At 36.2% G+C, this 21,895-nt stretch overlaps 1 protein-coding gene across 3 annotated transcripts in view; it reads left to right on the top strand.

Moving 5' to 3' along the window:
* sap130a (Sin3A-associated protein a) overlaps positions 1 to 21,895 on the top strand; it is a 102,842-nt gene that overhangs the window by 31,166 nt on the left and 49,781 nt on the right. For all 3 annotated transcript variants that reach the window (XM_028794804.2, XM_028794803.2, XM_051923587.1), the window contains exons 4-10: positions 11,043 to 11,210; positions 11,464 to 11,602; positions 14,040 to 14,161; positions 14,275 to 14,402; positions 16,575 to 16,722; positions 17,439 to 17,520; positions 19,982 to 20,086. In XM_028794804.2, the coding sequence (XP_028650637.1) occupies positions 11,043 to 11,210; positions 11,464 to 11,602; positions 14,040 to 14,161; positions 14,275 to 14,402; positions 16,575 to 16,722; positions 17,439 to 17,520; positions 19,982 to 20,086 (892 nt within the window). The remainder of the gene's footprint in view (positions 1 to 11,042; positions 11,211 to 11,463; positions 11,603 to 14,039; positions 14,162 to 14,274; positions 14,403 to 16,574; positions 16,723 to 17,438; positions 17,521 to 19,981; positions 20,087 to 21,895) is intronic.

Consider the following 21,895-nt stretch of genomic DNA (forward strand, 5'->3'; position numbering starts at 1 on the left):
TGGACATTGCTTTACCATGACATTATTGCTGACTCCAAGGGGAAAAATGATCCAACCCACTACACACACCCAACCACTGTTGCCGTCTGTTTTCCAAAGGGGGTGACAAGCTATGACTGCAAGGGAAGGGAACCCCCGCCCCAAACCCCACTCTGGCGGTATTCATGGACTGGGTATTGATGACCATAAGAAGGGCAAGATTAGGTCATGAGAAAAAAAAAAGTTTCAGAAACTCTGATTTACAATATATCATGTACATACAGTAACATTAGGTAGCTAGGTGGTGGCTCTGTAGCTTTCACTGAGAGCAAATTTCCAATTCAAGTGATGTAAAAATTTGTGGTCCTATTGTTAGCTGTTGATTGTGAAGTGTCTATATCTAATTGTAGTTAAAATGCCTTAAGTAAAACATTTTTGAAAGTCATGTGAAAAAGGAAGTATACCCCATAGAAATTGTTGACTTTTTCAGTATATTTGAAGAAGCAAATGATAGATCTTCATGCAGATTGTGCCTATTTAAACAAATGACAAATACAATTGATATGGTGCATTTATTCTCATAATCTAGATTTTAAAAAAATGCAGATTTGTCAAATGGAAAAAGGTAGTAAACCCCTATATTTATCACCACTTCAAATCCATAAAATTACAATTGGGTGTTTCAGATTATGTGGCAATGATTTAAACCATCTTAGTAAATATGCAGGTGGAACCTGGCTTACTTAAACAACAGATATCTAGTGTATTGTTTTCTTTGTTTTTGATGTATGTTATCTCATCATGCCCAGATCAAAAGAACTCCCCAAGGCCCTCAAAAGGAAGATTGTGGATACCTATGAGTCTACCAAGGGATTTAAAAAGGAGGCCAAATTATTTGAAGTTAATCATTCCATTGTAAGGAAAATTTTCCAGAAGTGACATAAATTTTAAATTATTAGTTGGTTCAGGACTGGCAGGCCCAGCAAATTCAGCCCAAGGGGTGACCATTTCATACTTAAATAATTTTCCAAGAACTCTAACATTTCAGTGCAAGAACTACAGTTACCTCATGTAAAAGTTTTTGTCAAGGTGCATACACCTACAATGAGAATAAAATTTGAGAAATTTGACTTGCATGCAAGGTGTGCCAGGTATAAAGCATTTGCTGTCTAAAATTAACATTAGAGCAAGACTACAGCTTGACATTGCCATTGAAAATATACAATAGGCAAAGACCAGGCGTCCTGGAACAATGTGCTCTGGACAGATGAATTGAACTTTGAGTTGCTTGGCCACAGTAAATGTAGACCTGTTTGGTGCAAATCAAAGACAGCATTTCATGAACCTTTATACCAAATGTGAAGCATAATGATGGAAACATTATGGTTTGTAGTTGCTTTGCTGCCTCAGGACCTGGGCAGCTTACAGTCATCAAGTCAACAATGCTTTCTGCATCTTATCAAAGTGTGCTTGAGGAGAAGCACAGTGGCAAATCCACCAAGAAACTGCTCCAAAATAAGAAATTGAGGGTTATGAACTAGGTAACTCAAAGCCTTAATTTGAGTCCCATTGAAAGGTTATAAGGGGATATGAAATGGACATTGCATACAAGAAAACCCAAAAACCTCCTGCTTCTAGGCCTGAGTAAAAACATTGATTTTCCAATTTAATTAATATTTTTCATTTAAACAATTTGATGTTGATACTTTAAAGTCTCAAGATCGATCTCGTGAATTTCTATCCTGCTCAATTACTATATGTAAATTTTTTCTTACCTCAGTTTTTGTTGTCCAATCCAGTAGATGGCGCTAATACTCCTGTTAAGACTTCCATCCATCCATCCATTTTCCAACCCGCTGAATCCGAACACAGGGTCACGGGGGTCTGCTGGAGCCAATCCCAGCCAACATAGGGCACAAGGCAGGAACCAATCCTGGGCAGGGTGCCAACCCACCGCAGGACACACACAAACACACCCACACACTAGGGCCAATTTAGAAACGCCAATCCACCTAACCTGCATGTCTTTGGAATGTGGGAGGAAACCGAAGCGCCCGGAGGAAACCCACGCAGACACAGGGAGAACATGCAAACTCCACGCAGGGAGGACCCGGGAAGCAAACCCGGGTCTCCTAACTGCGAGGCAGCAGCGCTGCCACCGTGCCGCCCCCTATTAAGACTTTCCATGGAAAAAACACTTTACTACTTAGCCTAAAATGGTGTGTCCTCTTTAACTGAAGTCCGCGTCTTAGACACTTAAATCAGATGTGTGGACTTACTATGGATTCAAACGTTGCATTGGTAAAGAGCTACTGGATAAAAGATGGAGACGGTGGGTAGCTCCAAGTTTCCGTTTAGTTCACTTACTGCACAAAAATTTACAGATTAAAAACTGCTATAGATTCTGTTAAGATAACAGACCTTAAAGATGAGACCCTACGATGTACCTCAACTGGCAAAGCAAGTGGGTAATTGTTGGAATTTTCAGAGCAGCCTGCGATGCAAAAGTGAGCATGGGCTCAAAGCAGTCGACTTGAAGTAGCTCCATAATTGTGGCATTATCAGTTACATTGGCTGGTTCTTTTTCTTTTATGTTCCATTCATTCAGTGCCGCTGTCAACAAGCATCAGCTCTAGATCCTTGTTTTAAAATGCTTCCTTTTTGTCTGAGAACTGTTAGGACACATTTTCGAGACTGTTTAATGTGATTGCTATAAGTGAGCAACTGAAGATATGTGTAAGTTGTAGAATTCTAGAATACTTCCCGCTGTATCTTTAATTTTGTTTTCAATATCGAATACTGGAATAAATTTGCATAATAGTTTAAGTTGAAGTGAGTGTACATGGAGATTCATAACACATGAATAGGTTATTGAATAACATTTGTTATTTAAGAAGCAATATTTGATTATTTTAAAATAATATTATTTGCAAGATGATTTAGATGTTTTATGAAGTAGATGCCATTGCATTTTATTAAAAATAAGGAGCCCCCCCTCCCCCAAATATGTGTGGACTCTAATGTGGCGATACATAGGTTAGTTAAATTATGGTGAATTTTGAATGAGTGCAGTGCTGTGATTTTATTTATTTATTTATTTTCAAAAGAACAATGATATCTGATAACTTCATTAGTAATCAAGTATTTCTTCTTAAATGTCATTCCATTCTTATGCATATTTTATGAAGTCACTATGTAGACACCCTTCAAAGAAAAGGGTTATTGAAATCTGTCACATTTTATTAATATTCTTTAAGCAGGGTTAATTAATTTAGGGGAAAAAAAAAGCCACCACTTCAAATATGTCCGTGCATGCTAATTCAGTAAAGATAAAATCGATTATGAATGAATTTGGGGCTTTGTGAATTGGAATTGAATTGGGACATCCGTGTTGATACCCAGCCTTACTTGCAGCTGAAGAAATTTTGCATGGAGGAGTGATCAAAAATTTCACTGAATCGAAATTAGTGGTCGGTGGGCAGTAATGCAAAATGCTTACAAGTAGCCGTTTCTGCAGAAGAGGGCAATATCAGCTTCTGACGCCAAGGTTGTACTTACTTTTTCTCTATAACACCATTACATCTCTATATTTTTGTTGAAAAAGTTTTTAGTTTATCACCTTTTATATGTAGGCACAATCTGCATGAAGATCTACCGTTTTTCAGTTTAAATATGTTGAAAAAGTCAACAATTTCCAATTTGATGTACTTACTTTTTCACATGACTGTACCTGAACAATTAAAATCTGTTTAACTTGCATGGTAAAATTGTTGGCTGCTTTAGACCATGATGGAAGACATTTCCGGAGCTTTACAACAAATTATATTGTCAGAGAAATACTTGATCATTATAATCAGATTTTACTGACTGATTTCATTGAATGTAAGTGCCAAATTTCGACTAAATTAGTCCACAGAGAGCTGAGTTATTTCATGTGGATAGACAGATAAACCTGGTAATCATAGTAGGTGCTATTCGCTTTGTATTACTATATTACAGTATTGTGCTTACAGACAATAAAATATTGTCTGATAATATTAACAATAATTTCATAATCTTAATACATGAGACAGTAGTGTAGGCTGAACAGTGTGAAAATCTCAAACACTCAATCCCCCCCCCCCCCCATCCGGGAATAATGTGGTGCGGTATCTTCTAGGGTAAGAGAGTTTCATTGTAAATATCACTTTTGGGGTGCTGATAATTAATATTCTGTGTATCTTAGATTTTTTCTACAAACCACTCTGCCACTTCCTGCTGTGGGATCACCCTGCTATAAAATGTGAAACAACATAGTTTTCTCGGATTTTTATTTATTTTCATGATTTAAGAATCTTAGTAAGATTGGATTTTCTTGCCCCTGTGCCCATGGGATTGAGTCATTTGTGAAAACTGTTTTCCATTGAGTTCTCCACATATAGCCAAGAATTTCTAGTCCGTTAGTCTGAAAGGACCTGTAGTTTTACATTTATAGATTAAATATAGAATTACTTATATCCAGTTTATATTGTTTGTATAGTGTCTTTTCAGTTAAAGTGCCACAGGCTTATTCACCTTTACAGATATCACTATAGACAAATGCTGCATTGCAAGTACGCAAAAACACTGTGTACATACAAAAATATAGAAAACCACCTGCATGTGTGTTGATTTTTTTTCAAAAATAAATTTAATATAAAAATTGTAAATATTTAATAATAGAGAAATATACATATCTATGACCAGCTGGCAACTTGTAAACTTTTCAAAGATTAAACCCATTTAATTAATAAGTCATTTGTATGCTGTTTTTGCTGGGCCCAACACTAACTTTTAAAAGTGGTTAGCAGTGAAGCTTCAGCTTTTGGTTAACAAAACTGAAAATATAGTTGCAATTTTTAATAGCCTATATTTGGAGTAATTAAGATGATATGCAATAATATGTCAGTTTAATAATGAAACCCCAACATTAAAGAAAATTTTAAACTTTCAATATCTAAACTAAATTTGTTTTAATTTGTCTGTTATATCTGCTACTTGACAGCATTTCAATCTGTCTGAAATGTTATTACTTGTCAAGGGGAGGAAAAAATAAACAATGTCAGTACTCTGTATATTGAATACCACCAGTTGAGCAGTTATTTTAATGTTGTTCACAGATCCTTCAAAGATTAATCAGGAAATCACTTCTTCCTTACTCATCCATTCTCTTGCTCTCAGTCTTTTCAGATTTTGGTCTTCTTGCACCATGTTCAAGATTGTTATTTTCAAAACAGCAAGTTGCTATGGAATAAATGCTTCATTTACTTAAAGTGAATTGAATATGATTCTGTCCTGCAATCTGTTTTATAATCTTGTTTTGATGTATTACTGTGCTCAACTGCTTAAACAAGCCTAAACTACCAGTGTTGGCTTCAGTAAGCCATCCTTGAGGCCAAAAATGAAAACTGTTTCCTACTATTGACTGCATTCTGACATTTTAAAAGCAGAAAGCCACTGACTTCAAGGGCTTCCTTACAGTTTGTGGCAAACTATGTCTACCACACTATTTGGTAACTTATTCTATTTGTCTATGGTTCTCATTCTCAAGAAAAACCTCATAATGTTTGTTAATAAATTTCCCATAACAATTTTCCAATTGTATCTCCATGTTCTTGTTGAACTTGTTTTAAAGCAACAGGCTCTATCCACTGCACTAATTACATTCATATTTTTAAACACTTCAATTGTGTCACCTCTTAATCTCCTTTTGCTTAAACTGAAAAGGTTCAAATCCTTTAACCTTTCTTCATAACTTACCCCCTGCAGTCATGAAATCAGCCTAGTCACTCTTCTCAGGACTGTTTTTAGCACAGCTGTGTCTATTTTGTTTTTTTGTACAGTGGAGAACAAAGTTGTATGTAGTATTCCATGTGTAGCCTCACTAATGTATTATAAAGCTTAGGTGTAACGTCCCTTGATTTGTACTGTACACGTTGTGTTGTATTACTTAACCTTCTATTAGCCATGTTAATGGCTTCTGAACACTGGAAATTAATAGTGGGGAGTCCACTATCATTCCTAAATCCTTCTCGTTCTGTGTACTATCCTATATGTAATCCTTTACATTTGCTTTCATTAAATTTCATCAGCCACAAGTCTGCCCAAATCTTTATGCTGTCCAAGTAATAAATTAATGGATTCTAGATTATCTGCTAATCCACATATCTTGGCATAATCTGTTAATTTTATTTTGACCTGTCCAGATCATTTATTGTATTAAAAATAGCAGTGGTTCCAGCACAGACAATACAATACAATACAATACAATACAATTTATTTTTTGTATAGCCCAAAATCACACCGGAAGTGCCGCAATGGGCTTTAACAGGCCCTGCCTCTTGACAGCCCCCCAGCCTTGACTCTCGATGAAGACAAGGAAAAACTCCCAAAAAAAAAAAACCTTGTAGTGTAAAATTGGAAGAAACCTTGGGAAAGGCAGTTCAAAGAGAGACCCCTTTCCAGGTAGTTTGGGCGTGCAGTGGGTGTCAAAAGAAGGGGGTCAATACAATACAATACACAGAACAGAACAAATCCTCAATACAGTATAAAAATAAAAATTTTTAGAAGTACGGAGCAAAATTTAACAGTAGATGATATCACATAATAAGATTTGGATATGTTTAGAGTCCTGGAGACCTCATCCATCAAGCTGCCTCTCCCATTTGGCCATTCCACGGCTGAAACACTGCTGGGCCAGCCAATCCGATGAAAGGACCCCTCTTTCCCACAATTCCTGCGATCCTCCATCAGGGATGCCTTTACCTTAGGCAGGCAAAACAACTTGGCAGGTGGGCCATGGCACCAAGTGCCTCATTTGAGTACCGAGAAGAGAAACAGAATAGTTGAAGGTTAGAATCCAATTCCAACTATCATGTTACTTATGTTTTAGTGCTAATGACTAACAACAGAGATGCAGTATGTACAGTTAATCAGCAGCTCTCGTCAGAATATGCTAAACTGAAGTAGTGAGTCTTCAGCCGGGATTTAAAAGCTAAGACCGAAGGGGCATCTCTAATAGTAGCAGGCAGACCATTCCACAGTTTAGGGGCCCTGTAACTAAAAGATCGACCTCCCACTGTTATTTTATTAATCCTTGGAATCATAAGCAGACCGACATCTTGAGATCTTAATGTGTGCTCAGGTGTTTAAGTCATGATAATTACAGACAAGTAAGCTGGACCTTGGCCATTTAATGCTTTATATGTTAAAAGGAGGATTTTGAAATCTGCCCTAAACTTAACCAGGAGCCAGTGTAAGGATTTAAGAACTGGAGTTATTTGTTCATATTTTCTTGTTCTTGTAATAATTTTTGCAGCAGCATTAACTGGAAGCTGTATAAAGAACAGTTTGAACATTCCATGAACACCGCATTGCAGTAGTCAATCCTACTAGAAAGAAATGCATTATTTAATTTTTGAGAATCCCGCTTATTTAGAAAACACCTTGGTTTCCCAAAGTTTTTAAGATAGAAGAAACCTGCTTTAGACAATTTTGTAATGTGCACTTTAAATGATATGCTAGAGTCAAAGATAACTCTGAGATTGTGGACCGATTCAGTAACTGAGTTAAATGATGACAAAATATTGTTACAATCAGCATCATTCCCTCCAATAAGTAACATCTCTGTTTTATCAGTGTTTAAATACAAGTAGTTCTCATCCATCCACTTCTTTAATTCACTAACGCAACCAGTTAAAGACAACATCGGAGAGTCTTCAGCACAGATTTTCAATCTCCTTCGTGTATGACTTTTATGTTTGAGAAATTTGAACTATAATTAGTCACAGACCTCCCACATCTCTATAGCAGCACTGAAATCTTTGCATTATTTGAGTTGGAAATAGCTCTCTATGAAATCAATTTAAGCCACATGATGTAAGGTATTTAAAAAATTACATTACTAGTATACTGCATGCTATGATTCAAATATGTGTTATTTTTTAAATTGGCTCACAAAATGCGTTTACATGCAGTTTAATAACCCAGTTATTCACAGAAAGCCAGTTTCTAAAATAACATGTACAGTCATATGAAAAAGTTTGGGATCCCCTCTTAATTCTTTGGATTTTTGTTTATCATTGTCTGAGCTTTCAAAGTAGCAACTTCCTTTTAATATATGACATGCCTTATGGAAACAGTAGTATTTCAGCAGTGACATTAAGTTTATTGGATTAACAGAAAATATGCAATATGCATCATAACAAAATTAGACAGGTGCATAAATTTGGGCACCCCAACAGAGATATGACATCAATACTTAGTTGAGCCTCCTTTTGCAAATCTAACAGCTTCTAGACACCTCCTATAGTCTCTGATGAGTGTCTGGATTCTGGATGGAGGTATTGAGACCCCCGAGGTAAACCACCCTCAACATCACCCAGTTCTGATAAGGTTCTCTTCTACCTTAACCCTCTGCTTCCTGTGTTTTAGTCAACTTCTGCACTCATGTACACACTACACCGTGAACTTCCACGTCTTTTAGTTTGATGCCCCACCTCGTATGTGGGACCTTATCAAATGCTCACTAAAATCAAGATAAATACATAGACATCCTGTATAGCAAAGGTCATGTAAACGCAACATGTAAAATTCCTCTGCATATTCTAAATTAAACAACTGAGTGATGTCAGTTGAACTTAAGTTACTTCCAGGGTATTTTTGACAAAAAGAAACATTTCTTGTTTATCGCTTGATATTATTCTTTTCTCCTTGTAGATGAAAAGCTGTCCTAAACAATTTTTTTCCCTGTACTCTTGTATTGGGCAGAAAATATGCAGGAAATGTTCCTTATTGGAACATTTAGCACACAGGGTGATGTTCATCTTTCAGCAGTGGTGGTTCTTATGGGTAGTAGGTTTGCAGTTGTAGGGCTACAGATCTACTCCAAGTGTGAAACTCCCAAAAAAAACTCTCCTCTTACTCTCTCAGAATGAATCGCTATCAGAGGACTTGAAAGACATTTACTTTGAAGACCCTTGCGTGTCCATCTCTGCTTGCTCATCTTCTGTTTTATGTCTTTTTTCCTTTTTCTTTTTTTGTGCTGTGTGATGTAATTAATTTTAAGATTTATTACATATGCATATTTGAGCAGGGTCAGAAACTGGGTGATACCACAGGACAGCTTCAGATGTCTTGTGGAGTCCATTCCTCAATGGGCTGAAGCTGTTTTGGTGGCACAAGGGGGACTTACACAATATTAGGAAGGTGGTTTTAATGTGGTGGCTGATCAGTGTAGGTGTTGATGAATGTTTTTCCTTCATTAAATCAAATAATCATTTAAAAATATGTTTGTACTTGGGTTGTGTTTTATAGATTTTCTTGATTTATTTCACCCATTAAAGCACCTTTTGCTTTTTCTGAGTTGCTATCTCTGCATGAGCACCTCACCACCGTGTTTATTTCTTTCTTTCTTGAAAAAGATTGAATGAGGCATTCTTTATTGTTTCAGACATGTATTAATACCTGACTCTTTTGAAACCTACTGTATAATAATAATACAGTAATAGTTATTACTATTTCTTTTCTTAATTATGATTAAGTTTTAAGAGTAAGACCGCTTAATTAGGTTGTGTCATTCTTACCTAAAAATGTACTAGTGTTGAAATGATCATTTCCAGTATAACAAATACAAAAAGGAGAAATGAATATGTGGAATACATGTCTACTGTCACTGACATAGTTTTCTTTAGAATATGAATGAAATAAATGACATTTTCTTTTAACATTTCAGGTCCAGTGTGATTTTGAAGTAGAGGGGGAGAGAAAAAGGAAAAATGGTGTTAAATGCACATTTTAATACATTTATTGTCAGATTTTGTTTTTCTTTTTTTCAAGTCTATTGCAGAATATATAGAATCAAGAATGCCGGCATTCTCGGTTCTTACTATTCTGGAATAGTCTTGAGTATTTTTACTCAGAAGTACTATTTGATATTGTAGTCTTAATGTTTTTAAGCATAGCACTGCCCTCATGAAAGCAACTTTTTTTAGGATGATGGAATGCAATTTTTACTTATTTTTAAAATTACTGTGTTAAAAATGATTTATCAAATAGATGGTAGATTATTTAAATGTTATGGAAACTTTCTAGGTAAAAGCAGTTCATTGATTATTGAGACTAACCTGAACATGTACTAACACAACAAGTTTGTTTCAGATGCATTGTTTCACCTGTTGAAACTTCTTATGCTCTGCGCAGACATGTGGTACAAATGCAGCTGTCTATACTTCATGAATAGATTTGGGTTGCTGTAGATTTTTAAGTCCCCCCACACAAACACGGATTTAAAATTTTTCCAATATGTAACTATTTTTATCAGTCAGTAAGTAAGGCATTACCACTAGCATGTGTCAGAATGGTATAGGCTTACACAAGATTGCTGTATCTCAATTAATTAATACTTATTACGATATACTGTTTATTGTAGAGAAACAACCTGTACAGAGGGGATTAACCCTCAGTAAAATCATGGAAACTTAAGAAAAAAATGTCAAGCCAGGGTACTATTTTTGTGAAACTTTGTCAATGGTACATTTAGAATTCACTTACCATTTCTAATTGACTCCCCTGAAGTAACAGTCGCAAATTTGGACACCAGAATCCTATTTCTTGAGCAGGTAGCTAGTTCATTATACTTTTCATCAGATAAACTCCTGTTCAGATCTATCTCAACAACATAATGATTATGAACCAGTCCATATTGACATTGCTTATAGTTGCTTACATGAATTCAGCTGTTTAGGGTTAACGTTTTGTTATCTCCATCTATTGATACTTAATAACGATATGATAATAATAGTATATTATTTTAATATTGTAATTTGTGTTTTTGATCATTTGTTGATAGCACCCACTTTGAATACTAAATGAAGATGGAAAAAATAGCTGGGCATATTGAATGTTTATCTTTGCTGTTCTGGTAAATGTTTGCTTTCCATAGGTTCCAATACCATGTCAAATGAAACATTTATACAATGTCTTGTATAAGAGTACAATTTTGTAATGTGCTTTAGAAATAAAGAGCTTTTGCCTGTATATTTCAGCCAACCTTGAAGTCTACCATACCCAGTCGACCCATTGCTCCAGCACCAACTTCAAGTCAAGGACATCTGGCTGTGCCACCAAAAGTCCCAAGTCATGTTGCTGTCAGCATGGAAAGCAGCATACCTCAAGCTTCTGCGATTCCTGTAGCAGCTATTAGTGGCCAACAGGTGAAGTTAATATTGTAGTGCATTGGCTATATTCCTTGTTGTTTTATTCCTGATTTTTTTATTTTGTTTTTAAATAGATGAGTTTCTAAATATGAAACTGCCAACTTCCCAAGCAGTTATTAATTTAGAGTTTGTTGAATACATTGTGTACCTCTGTTGTAACTCTTCATTGGATAACTCGGGAGAATAATATGTTGTATAAATAGAAAGTAAATGTAATTTGTTTTTTTTTTTTTTATAAATATTTCCTCAGGGGCACCCAAGCAACTTGCAGCACTTGATGGCAGCCAACTTGCAGATGTCCATCATTCGGAACAGCACCCCTACAGCACCCTTACACATTGCACCCTCTCCATCATCACCTCACACCTTTACCTCACATTTACCAAGAGGTGAAATTTTATTTCTAATGCTGAGTTATGCACTATTACATAATTCTCACTGCATATTGCATCTCCTGTATAAGTACAGTAAAATTATTTGTGCTTTGCATGTGTTACTGCTAAGGAACAATCTGTTTTTTTCCCCTCCTCTCTTTCTTCTTTTAATGTTGCATATAGGTTAACAATTTGAATGAAAAAGAAACATTAAGTATTTGTTAAAGCTGTCTCATTAAGTGGGGACATAGACACCAAACTGAGAAATAATTTATATTATTCATTTAAATCCTTCTAATAAATGTAATGCAGTGTAAGGGAAGCTGAAAAGACCTTTTTTTTTTGGTACTATATTGCCTTTAAAAGTGTTGAAGCATAAGTTATTGTTATCACAAGATGCTGAATTACTTTATTGTAAATAACAGATCCAATGAGGAAAATGCTTTGGACATACTGTATTTGTAGGGTTCCAGTTTGTATTCTGTAGTCTTGTATTCCAAGCTGCAGGTTTATAGTTTCAGCTTTTTTTATTTATAAAATAGAGAGAAATATATATGGAATTATAGATATTTACGCAATTTAGTAGAACAATTTCAAGATTTTTCAATAACTCCAACAATGTAGCAAATATATACAAGGGTAAGTCAAAACGTAAAGGCAATTTGAAGATTTTGCAGTAACTGCAATGGATAGAAGCTGATGCAATAAAGCACATGCACAATGGCTTATGGGTAGTTCATACATGCACTGCATTCTGCCATTAGTCTAGCTGAACACAAGGTCAAATGAACATGGATGCTCTGTCGCAGGATCACACCATTGTTGAACAACACAATACAGTGAGATTTCTTTGGGCAGATGGAGTGAAATGTGCTGAAATTCACTGAAGGATGTTGGGTCAGTACAGAAGTGAAAACGGCATGACTCAACAAAAAGTTAATGAATGGGTACAAAGGTTTAAATCAAAGAACAAGTGCACCTATGAAGCCCTGTCTGGTCCACCATCAACATTGTGCACACAGTCCCATATCAACAAGGAAAATGCCTGCTGTTGTTGCACATTTGGCTATCAGCTATGAATCTCTGCATGCCATACATAGTGCATGATGACTTGAGCACCATAAAGTTTGTACAAGATTAGTACCCAAACAACTTACTGATCTGCACAAGCAATCGGATGGGGTGGTTGCGACCCAGTTCTTGAAACATTATGACCAAGAGTGTTTTCGAGTGGATTGTCACAGGAGATGAGACATGGGTATTTCCACTGCATGATTTATCTCTTGTTTCCTGGATCATAGTGATGTATCCATCTTATTAAGTAAATAAGATCATGATGACCACCTTTTGGCACATGAAGAGTGCTTGCTATTCTGGTACATTTTCAGAAACATGGAGAATTGGTGACCAGTGCAAGGTACTGTGCTGTGCTTATTGAGAAACTGGAGCCTGAAATTTGCAGGAAAAGGACAGGATGGTGTCGAAATCAGTCTTGCTGTTCTGTGACAATGCACATCACCATGCAGCGGCTGCAAGGGTGGAGGCAATTCAACAGTGGCAGTATGAATATCTTTCACACCCCCCTTACAGCCACTTAAAGAGGCTGTACACAGTTGCAGGTTAACTTCGTACGATGAGGTTAAGGAAGCAGTGCCGACCTAGATTTGGGAGCAGTTGAAAAGATGCTTTTTCTATGGAATGAAGAAGTTAGTGGAATGATACAAGAAGTGTATCGACCTGTAGGGAGACTATGTAGAGAAGTGATATAACTGTTCTGTTTGTTTACTCAGTTACTAGTAATAAAGGGTAAGTTGCCTTTACTTTTTGATTCTCTCTTGTAATACAGTGTACCAAATACCAAAATATAAATACAGGCATACACAGCTTAATGTCCACGATTCGTTCTGTGAAATAGGATGTGATGCGGTTTGGACATTGAGCAAACACCATATTATATACAGTACTTATCACAGCTATATGGAATATTGTAGTGTACCTGTTTTGATTAAATAACGAGATAACACCACAATGCTCCAGTGTTGTGTGATTTTTGTACTGCTGTCTACAAGTTGAAGTGTACACTGTTAACTTTTATTTGTAAGTAGGGAAAGTTCACATTAAAAAACTTGTACTGTTTTGTTGAATCACTTGAAAATCCATAAAATTGTATGTAAATACCTTCAAAATATGAGATGAGCTATTTTAATGTTATGTATGCAGAACTACACAAAATGTGTGGTTCAGTTCAGTATTATTGGAATATATTCATAGGTATAGAATTCAGATAGAAATTCAGGGACACAGAGGTGGGCATCTGTTGAAATATGATATATAAACATTTGTTACAATACAATGACGTCTTTGATATTTTATTAACCTGTTTCTTGAAAGTGGTAACAGAAAAAAAAAATTGTGCTACATTTGGCTGAGAAATCAATAATTATATTTTAAGGAGCTGCTGCAGCGGCTGTGATGTCCAGCACAAAAATGACCACAGTTTTGCGACCAGCTTCTGGACCCAGTCCTGGCACAGGTCAAGGAGCAGTGCAGCACATTATCCATCAACCTATTCAGGTAACACCATAGATGTACCAGTTTATTTTAAAAGAAATATACAAACATGTAAATTTCTGGATACCTTGTTTGTGCTTGTGTCCTAATTCACTGTGCCTACATTTTTGTTCTAGTCTCGTCCAACAGTAACAACATCTACTGTTGTTCCACCTGCTGTTGTAGCCACAGTATCGGCGACAAGAGCCCAGTCTCCAGTCATAACCACAGCAGCAGCAGCTCATGCTGTGGATGCAGTGCATGGGTAAGGAATGTGCCTTTTTATTGTGTTCAAATTTGTTAGATGTTTAATATTCGGTGTATGCCAAAATATATGTATTAAATTCAATATTTTACTGCACTGTTTTTGGCAGTGCACAATCAAGTAAGTGGAAACCCTCCTAGAAAAGATTTATACTTGCATTTTCCTTATTATATAGTTAAAACCACCAGGTGGAGCACTACTCATTATTTATGAATAGCATTTTTCTGTGTTCGGTCTATAGCCATAATCGCACATTCAGGTTATGCCAAGAATTTACTGATAATTGTTAGGATAGGTTATGTTTAAAGGATTTCTTGAACTAATATTTGAAGAAAACTGAATTTGCAGTTTTCCAAGATAGCAACATTACTACTGTCTTACTCGGACATGCTTTTTAAGAAAAGTTGGTGGTTAAGTCATTGGTGAGCGCTACATGCTTGTGCCTCCAGATTCTTGGATTCTTATACTGGCTGTTAGAGTCTAAATTGAACCTAAGAGACTATTAACCTATGTGCAAGTGTGTCCTTATTCTGGTGTCCCTTCCAGTGTTGATTTCCATCACCCAATATATTAAGGCTGCGCTATGATCCTGTACAACCCTGTGAATACATTTTGGTTAAGCAAGCAATGAAATTGTGCTTTTTATTTCTCTGCATTAAATGTAGTAATTGAGTTGCTTTCTTTCCTCTTATTTTATCTCTAGTTCTTCTTGGACTTTCTAAAATACAGTGGAACCTCGGGTCACGACCGTAATTCGTTCCAAAACTCTGATCGTAACCCGATTTGGTCATAACCCGAAGTAATTTCCCCCATAGGATTTTATGTAAATATAATTAATCCGTTCCAGACTGTACGAACTGTATGTAAATATATTTTTTAAAAGATTTTTAAGCACAAAAATAGTTAATTACACCATAGAATGCACAGTGTAATAGTAAACTAAATGTAAAAACATTGAATAACACGGGGAAAACCTTGAACAGAGAAAAGTAACATTGCAAGAATTCACGCTATAGCCTTTCGAACCGCTCGCTGTAAACACTTTTTTTTAACTAGTTTTAAGCACAGGGAAAAACATGAACCTTTGAAAAATCCGTAATTTAATAAACAACCAAGAAAAGTAACATTGCAACAATGCATGCTACGAACCGATCGCTGTAAACAGAAGTGAAGTGGAGGTTAAAATCCAATAGAAAAAAGTCTTCATTAAATACAACGAGGTTTAAACAATGCTCGAATCAGTCTCTTTAAAAACAAGCCCGGTGCATTTTTTAATTGCCCTCTCTGCCTTATGCGGCCAGCCCTCTCTCTCTCTCTCTCTCGCTCGCTCTGTCTCCCTCTCTCGCGTTGTCTCTCGCGCTGTCGCTCTCTCTCTCTCTCTCTCTCTCGCTCGCTGCCCAGGGAATGCACAGGGAGAGACTGAACACGTGCGGAAATCATCGGCGCGTACGAACCGGAAGGGAAACTGGCTTGTTCGTCACCAGAGTCTGTGGTCGTGAACAGATGCAAAAGTTTGGCAAACTTTTTGTTCGGAACCAGATTTGTATGTGGTCCGAGATGTTCGTGACTCGAGGTTCCACTGTACTTGAAAGTAATGTGTTTAGTGTGTGCATTATCCACTCCACAGACTAGAGTGCATGATCCCATACACTTTTGCAGGCCCTTGTATACTAATCAAAATTTTTCAAAGCTTATACATATCTTGTAAAGAACCAAAAGTAGGATTTAATATGGATTTAAAAATAATGTTTTAAAATATCTGTTTATCTTTCAATCGTTAGGAGTGAATTCTGCCACTCAAATTACCATTATGTGTAGTGCTTTGGCTTGTAGTTAACAATAATGTGATGATTTAACTTGTTTATTGTTGAGTTTTTTGTTTAAGTGTTTTACTTTTACAAGAAAACCTTGTGTGATCTGAAATTTGCTGATTTAAAATGATTAAAATTGCAAGAGGCAAGTGGTGCTGGTCATGTGTGTAGTCTCTCTTTGAACCCAACCCCCAACCCGTGTCCACATCATCGAAGTTTCTTTTACACAGTTTCAGCACTGAACAAAAGAGTGGGGCCAGAAACGTGTCTTTATTTTGTTAAGATTGCTTGCTATCCGCATTTCTACCCTGGTAGGGTAAGGATACACAGCTTTTAGCCAAATATAAATTTTACTTTCCAGGCGTTCTGCACTCACCATCCATCCTCCTCCGGCACCTATCAGCATTCAGCAAAGGCAGCCACAACCCCGGGATGCAGCCACTCGTATTACCCTGCCTACACATTCAGCTATTGGCTCCCAGAAAGCACAGCTCCCAACAATGCCACAGGTAAAAAAAAAATCTTTCTGCCATGCGGTGTAATTGGCAGCATCTAGCTTTGTTACGTTGGCCAAAGTCGAGGTATGTGAGGTTTTCAGTATTATTAAGAATTGTATAATAATTCAGTTTAGTTATTTATATTGCAATGGAGTGGAAATGTTGGACTAAAGTTAGTGAATCAGAAATGGGCCCTCTTGTTGGTTTTGCACGTGGCCTTAAACTTTTGCAATTGTGGCATAAAGAAATAAGATCTATGCTGCAAGGATGATTTAGAAAGCATTTATGCAACCTTTGTTGCATACTCGTCTAGGGAAAGGGCTTCAACGTCCTAGTTTTCGTGAGTCTGTAAATAAGCAAGGTTTGTAAATTAGTGAATTTGCATTTAAATTTGCTTATACAGTAAGTAGCTGGTTGACTGCACTGTTGGCCCTAAATGAAATTGGTTGATAATATTCAAAAAATTTCTAAAGTACACAATTTCGCAAAGTATTATATGTACTCTATGGTAGCTGTATAGTAGCATTGACAGGGTTAAAAATGTCACTTTTGCTTTTAATGTCATTTCAGTTTTTAACATAAGCAAAAATGGAAATGTCAGGTTCTAAAAAAACTAATAACATTTTGTAGATTATTTTAAAAGACTTATAGAATTTTTATAGCAGTTGCATTGTCATTTCAATTGTATCATACTAACTGTCATATATATTTTTATTATCCCTCAACAGAAATCTCCCTATAGTGCACTGGTCTCTGCTACAGTTGCCCCAATTTTAGCCACCAACAGTGTCCCATCTCCCACAACAGCAGGTACTGGAAATTTACATGTCCTTGCATTGCTTTTATCATAATATCCACCTATTTGTCTTTTAATAGCTCATATCTGTGTCTTACCCCTCTCTGTATAGATTTAATTATTAGATTGGATATGGACATTGGTATTGCTGATGTGGGCATCTTTCACTCGTTCCTTCTTTCCTCATAACATTAAAAAAGCCTTCCTAAACTTTAAAAGTTCCAATCCAGTGGACTAATGAGGCTGTGCTAGACATGTTCCTGTGGTGGCACTAGGATTCCTATAGATAAAAAAAGATGGCTAAATGACCCTGCTTGCCTGGTCCAGAGGAGACTTCAATAGTAATTGTTCAAAAGTCTTAAAGTAGTTACTTGGGTAGGCTGAGTGACAAAGATATCTTCCTGTGCAAGTAATGTATGTCTTTACTTTTGCCTTTTGGTGGTGTGGTGTGTTTTTTTTAAATATATAAACATGAGCTGCCTGAAAAGTTGTGCTGGACCAGTTAGCAGTTAATGTGTCCATAACCATCTAATAAATACAAAGTAGAAGGCATATTTAGGACCTCTAAATATCAAAAGCAAAGGGCAGATACCCCATGACTAACCTGGGAAATCAAATAACTCAATGCTAGAACCAGAGAGGCATTGGTTATAAGTTCTGCACCTCCTAAAGAGGTCTTTTTTTTATAATAGACTTCTGATAGTGGAAAAATTTGTTTATGCAAAGCATTGTCAACTGGTATTAGCCTGTTACCTGAGAGTAAAGGGCAAATGTATTTGTGGGTTGAAGTGCCTGTCTTTATTGAACATTTCCCAACAATATGTAAGGGTAAATGAAATAAACACCCCAACTCTTTATATACCTACAATAGTTAACTTTGCTATACTTCGTTAACACACCTCCGTACTAGCACAGTTGTTTAAACTAAAGAGAATTTGCATCTTTCTGTTAAACAAATGTATCCTTATAATTCAAAAAGTTTTACATCGCTTATTTTTATGGTTTATTTCATGTGCCAAGGCTGCAATGCATTCAGTGGATGCCAACTTTCTATTAGGGTGTGTCACACAACACAGGTTCTAAGGAAAAAATATTTGAACCTTAACTTGGGCAGTTTCAGATTTTTGAAAGTACTTGCATAAGTCTGGCATGTTAACTAGCAATTGTAATTTCCATGGCGATATAAATTGTTCTTATATATTGTAGCTTTTTAATTTTATTTTCAAAAAGCAGAACTTTGCAATGGCATACTACTTCATCAGATCAATAACATCAAACTAGAACACAATTTACAGATGTGCAGAAATGTGACATCTAATGTTTAATGTTAATAAATGTAAAGTTTTAAACTTAAAACTAGAAATGATATGGTAGTGGCCTTGGATTAGATGTACCAGTCATGACAAAGGGTGTACTATAGTCATCCTGCTGTCCATAGATAGACATGTGATTATAAACTCTAATGAGACTTGGGGTTATACAGCAACCTTTGCAGTGCAATTTACATTTACATTTTACATTTATTTGCTTGGTGGATGCTTTCATCCAAAGCGACATTCAAAAGAAGTAAACATAGTCGAGTAACATTAGGCTAAGACCTTTTTGTTCAGCAAGTGTAGTAGGACAGGTAACAAAAAGTTGATTGTCACAAGTGAAAAAGATGTATCTAATAAATATGCAATCAATAAAACAAACCTGGTCTAACAACAAATTAACAAACAATTTAAAATATAACAGAGCAAAGGTTTTTTTTTTTTCCCTATCAATTAGATATTTGCAGAACTGATGAGTTTTCAATTGCTTCTTAAATACACTAAGGGTGTCAGCAGTACGGATGGAGGTGGGTAACTTGTTCCACCACCTAGGCGCTGCATAGGGGAAGAGTCTGGATTGAGACTTCAAGAGAATTGAGAATTGGATTGAGAATTCAAGATACTGTAGGTTGCTTAAACTGAGTAATACACTTGTGACGCTAAAATTTAAAAGATGATACTGTGCTTAACAATATCTAGAAAAGTGCTTCCAGAGTATGTCTAGGACTACAGGATATGAGTTGTGAAGAAAGAAAGATAGGACCTATCAGTTTAGGGGGCAAACATAAATTTAAAATGTGATGTGAGTAAACTTCAATTCATAAGAGGGCAAGTAATATGAATCTAAGATGTTACATTAAAATATGTATTCAGTAATGTTGGGCACAAATTAAAACTGGGTTAGGAATCAGTTTTGCATAAATGATTAGTATCTTTTACTTGGAGGTCAGTAGATACAGAGTTACCAAGTAGGATGGAGGAAATGCAATAGTGCTTTAGTGACATTCAGATTTCAACTTGGAGCTTTTTGGAACTCTTAATAGGAAACCGTAGTTATGGTGGGTTGAATGAACCACTGTCAGCAAAGGTTTCTTAATGCAGGTCCTCCATGTTCTGCTCAGTGTTCTGTAGTCACCTTGCTTTTCACTTCACTCTGTTACAGGCTCTGTTGTGCACACGCAAGCCACCACCAGCACTATCGTCACAATGACGATGCCATCTCATTCTTCACACGCTACTTCAGTTACAACCTCCGCTATTCCAGTGGGTAAGTAAAAAGCAGTGCTTTTCCAAATGAATAAATCCTTTTATCCTTTTTTTGACTTGGATATTTCAGTTGCTGACTACAAACTTGCAAATTAAGACAGGCTTTAATAAAAGTTTCCTTTGATGGTCTAACTTTGGTCTGTGTTACATCAATACAGTGGTGTTTTAAGCTAATGAGAAGCTAGCCGATATTCAACAGTCATGTAACGGAGACAAGAAATTTTCTCATCTGTGATATTCAACAGTCATGTAACGGAGACAAGAAATTTTCTCATCTGTGACTGCTGCTTAGCTTCCTCTTTGAAAGAGAATAGCACTTTTAACTAATGGAGTGCCAGAAATGGTAGAGCCCACAAGTCCACTTTTGCACTTTCCAGAGCAAACTAAGCTTATGCTGAGCAGGCTGACAGTATGCACGGAAGAAAAGTTGATTGAAACTGTAGGGATTGTGGTGAGCACAATTGTTATCTCTGTTTAGTGCTTCATTTATTCTTTTTCCAAAGGCAAGATACATTTACTGTAGGAGATATAACCAGCATAGTTGGAGGGGAAAAACAGATTTTATTAATCTTAAAATATCATATTGTACTTAGTGACAATGATCTGCATAAAGTAACACTACAAACATAATTGAAATAGCATAGTGACTTGTCTGCTGTTTGTTCAAAATAAAAGACTAAAACCAAGTTACGAAAGCAAAATCATCAGTTTTATTTTTATATTGCCAATTTAGTTATCAAGTTGCCTTCTACTATGTCAATCATCAGTTAACTTTGATTTGTTTGCCACTCCCAGCATGTTTTATATATGTTACCATTCTGGACATGGGCGCTGCCAGTGGTAGTGGCATTGGGAAATATACTGTAACCATGCTGAGCACTATACTTAAGCCAGAAACATAGGACTGTTAGTTAGCATCACAATGTCAGCATTACAGAATAGATTGCCAGTGTTTGTTTGGTTATTATGTAATCAGACAATAAGATACATTCTGTGTAAATTCATGTGCAACCACACATGCTGTTGTATTCACATGTTTGGCATCTGTTTGCAGTATCATTTTAAAACATTTGTATTCTTGTAATGGTGATCTTGGTTAATAAGGTCAGGAATAAAAGTGTTTTTTTTTTCTGCTACATAGTAGATTATGACAACAGATTATGGCATTATGACAACAGATGGAAAATTCTTTGAATTTAGGTGCTTTATTGTGTGTGTTGTTCCTGTTGTAAATTTTAATTAAATCATTTAAATGTATAGTTTTTATAAAATGTTATTTCTTTTACAAATATGTAGGTTGTATATATTTGTTCTGAGCAGCATAATGGTGCAGTGGTTAGCTCTTCTGCCTTACAGGAGCAGTGTTCCAGGTTTGTATCTTGTGCTCTTATCACTGCCTGTATGGATTTTGGTTAGTGAAGGGTGCCGTTTACCTTGCTTCATTACTTTTGAAGTTCACAGTAACATGACAAATACTAGAGATAGACAAGTCCGTATGTTTCTCAGCTGGTGAAACATGCTGGGAAGTGGTAGATTAGGGGTGTGTCCCGCAGTCGTATCCAGTCATGGATATTTAAAGGGGTTTCCTGTGGGTTTGTATAAGGGGATGTCCATACTCCACAGGCAATGTTGCAGTTTGAGAAAAATACTGCAGGTGGATCTGATGCCTATAATTTATGCTACAGGAGTAGAAAGAATGAGTAATAGGTATGGCCATTGTCAAATAAAAATATCTTCCAGTATTGTATATAAAAGGATCCAAATCCTTCATCTTTTCCTATGGCTTTGTATTCTTAAAAAGTAGGAAGGC

This window comes from Erpetoichthys calabaricus, chromosome 2 (assembly GCF_900747795.2).
Source record: "Erpetoichthys calabaricus chromosome 2, fErpCal1.3, whole genome shotgun sequence".
Lineage (NCBI taxonomy): Eukaryota > Metazoa > Chordata > Cladistia > Polypteriformes > Polypteridae > Erpetoichthys > Erpetoichthys calabaricus.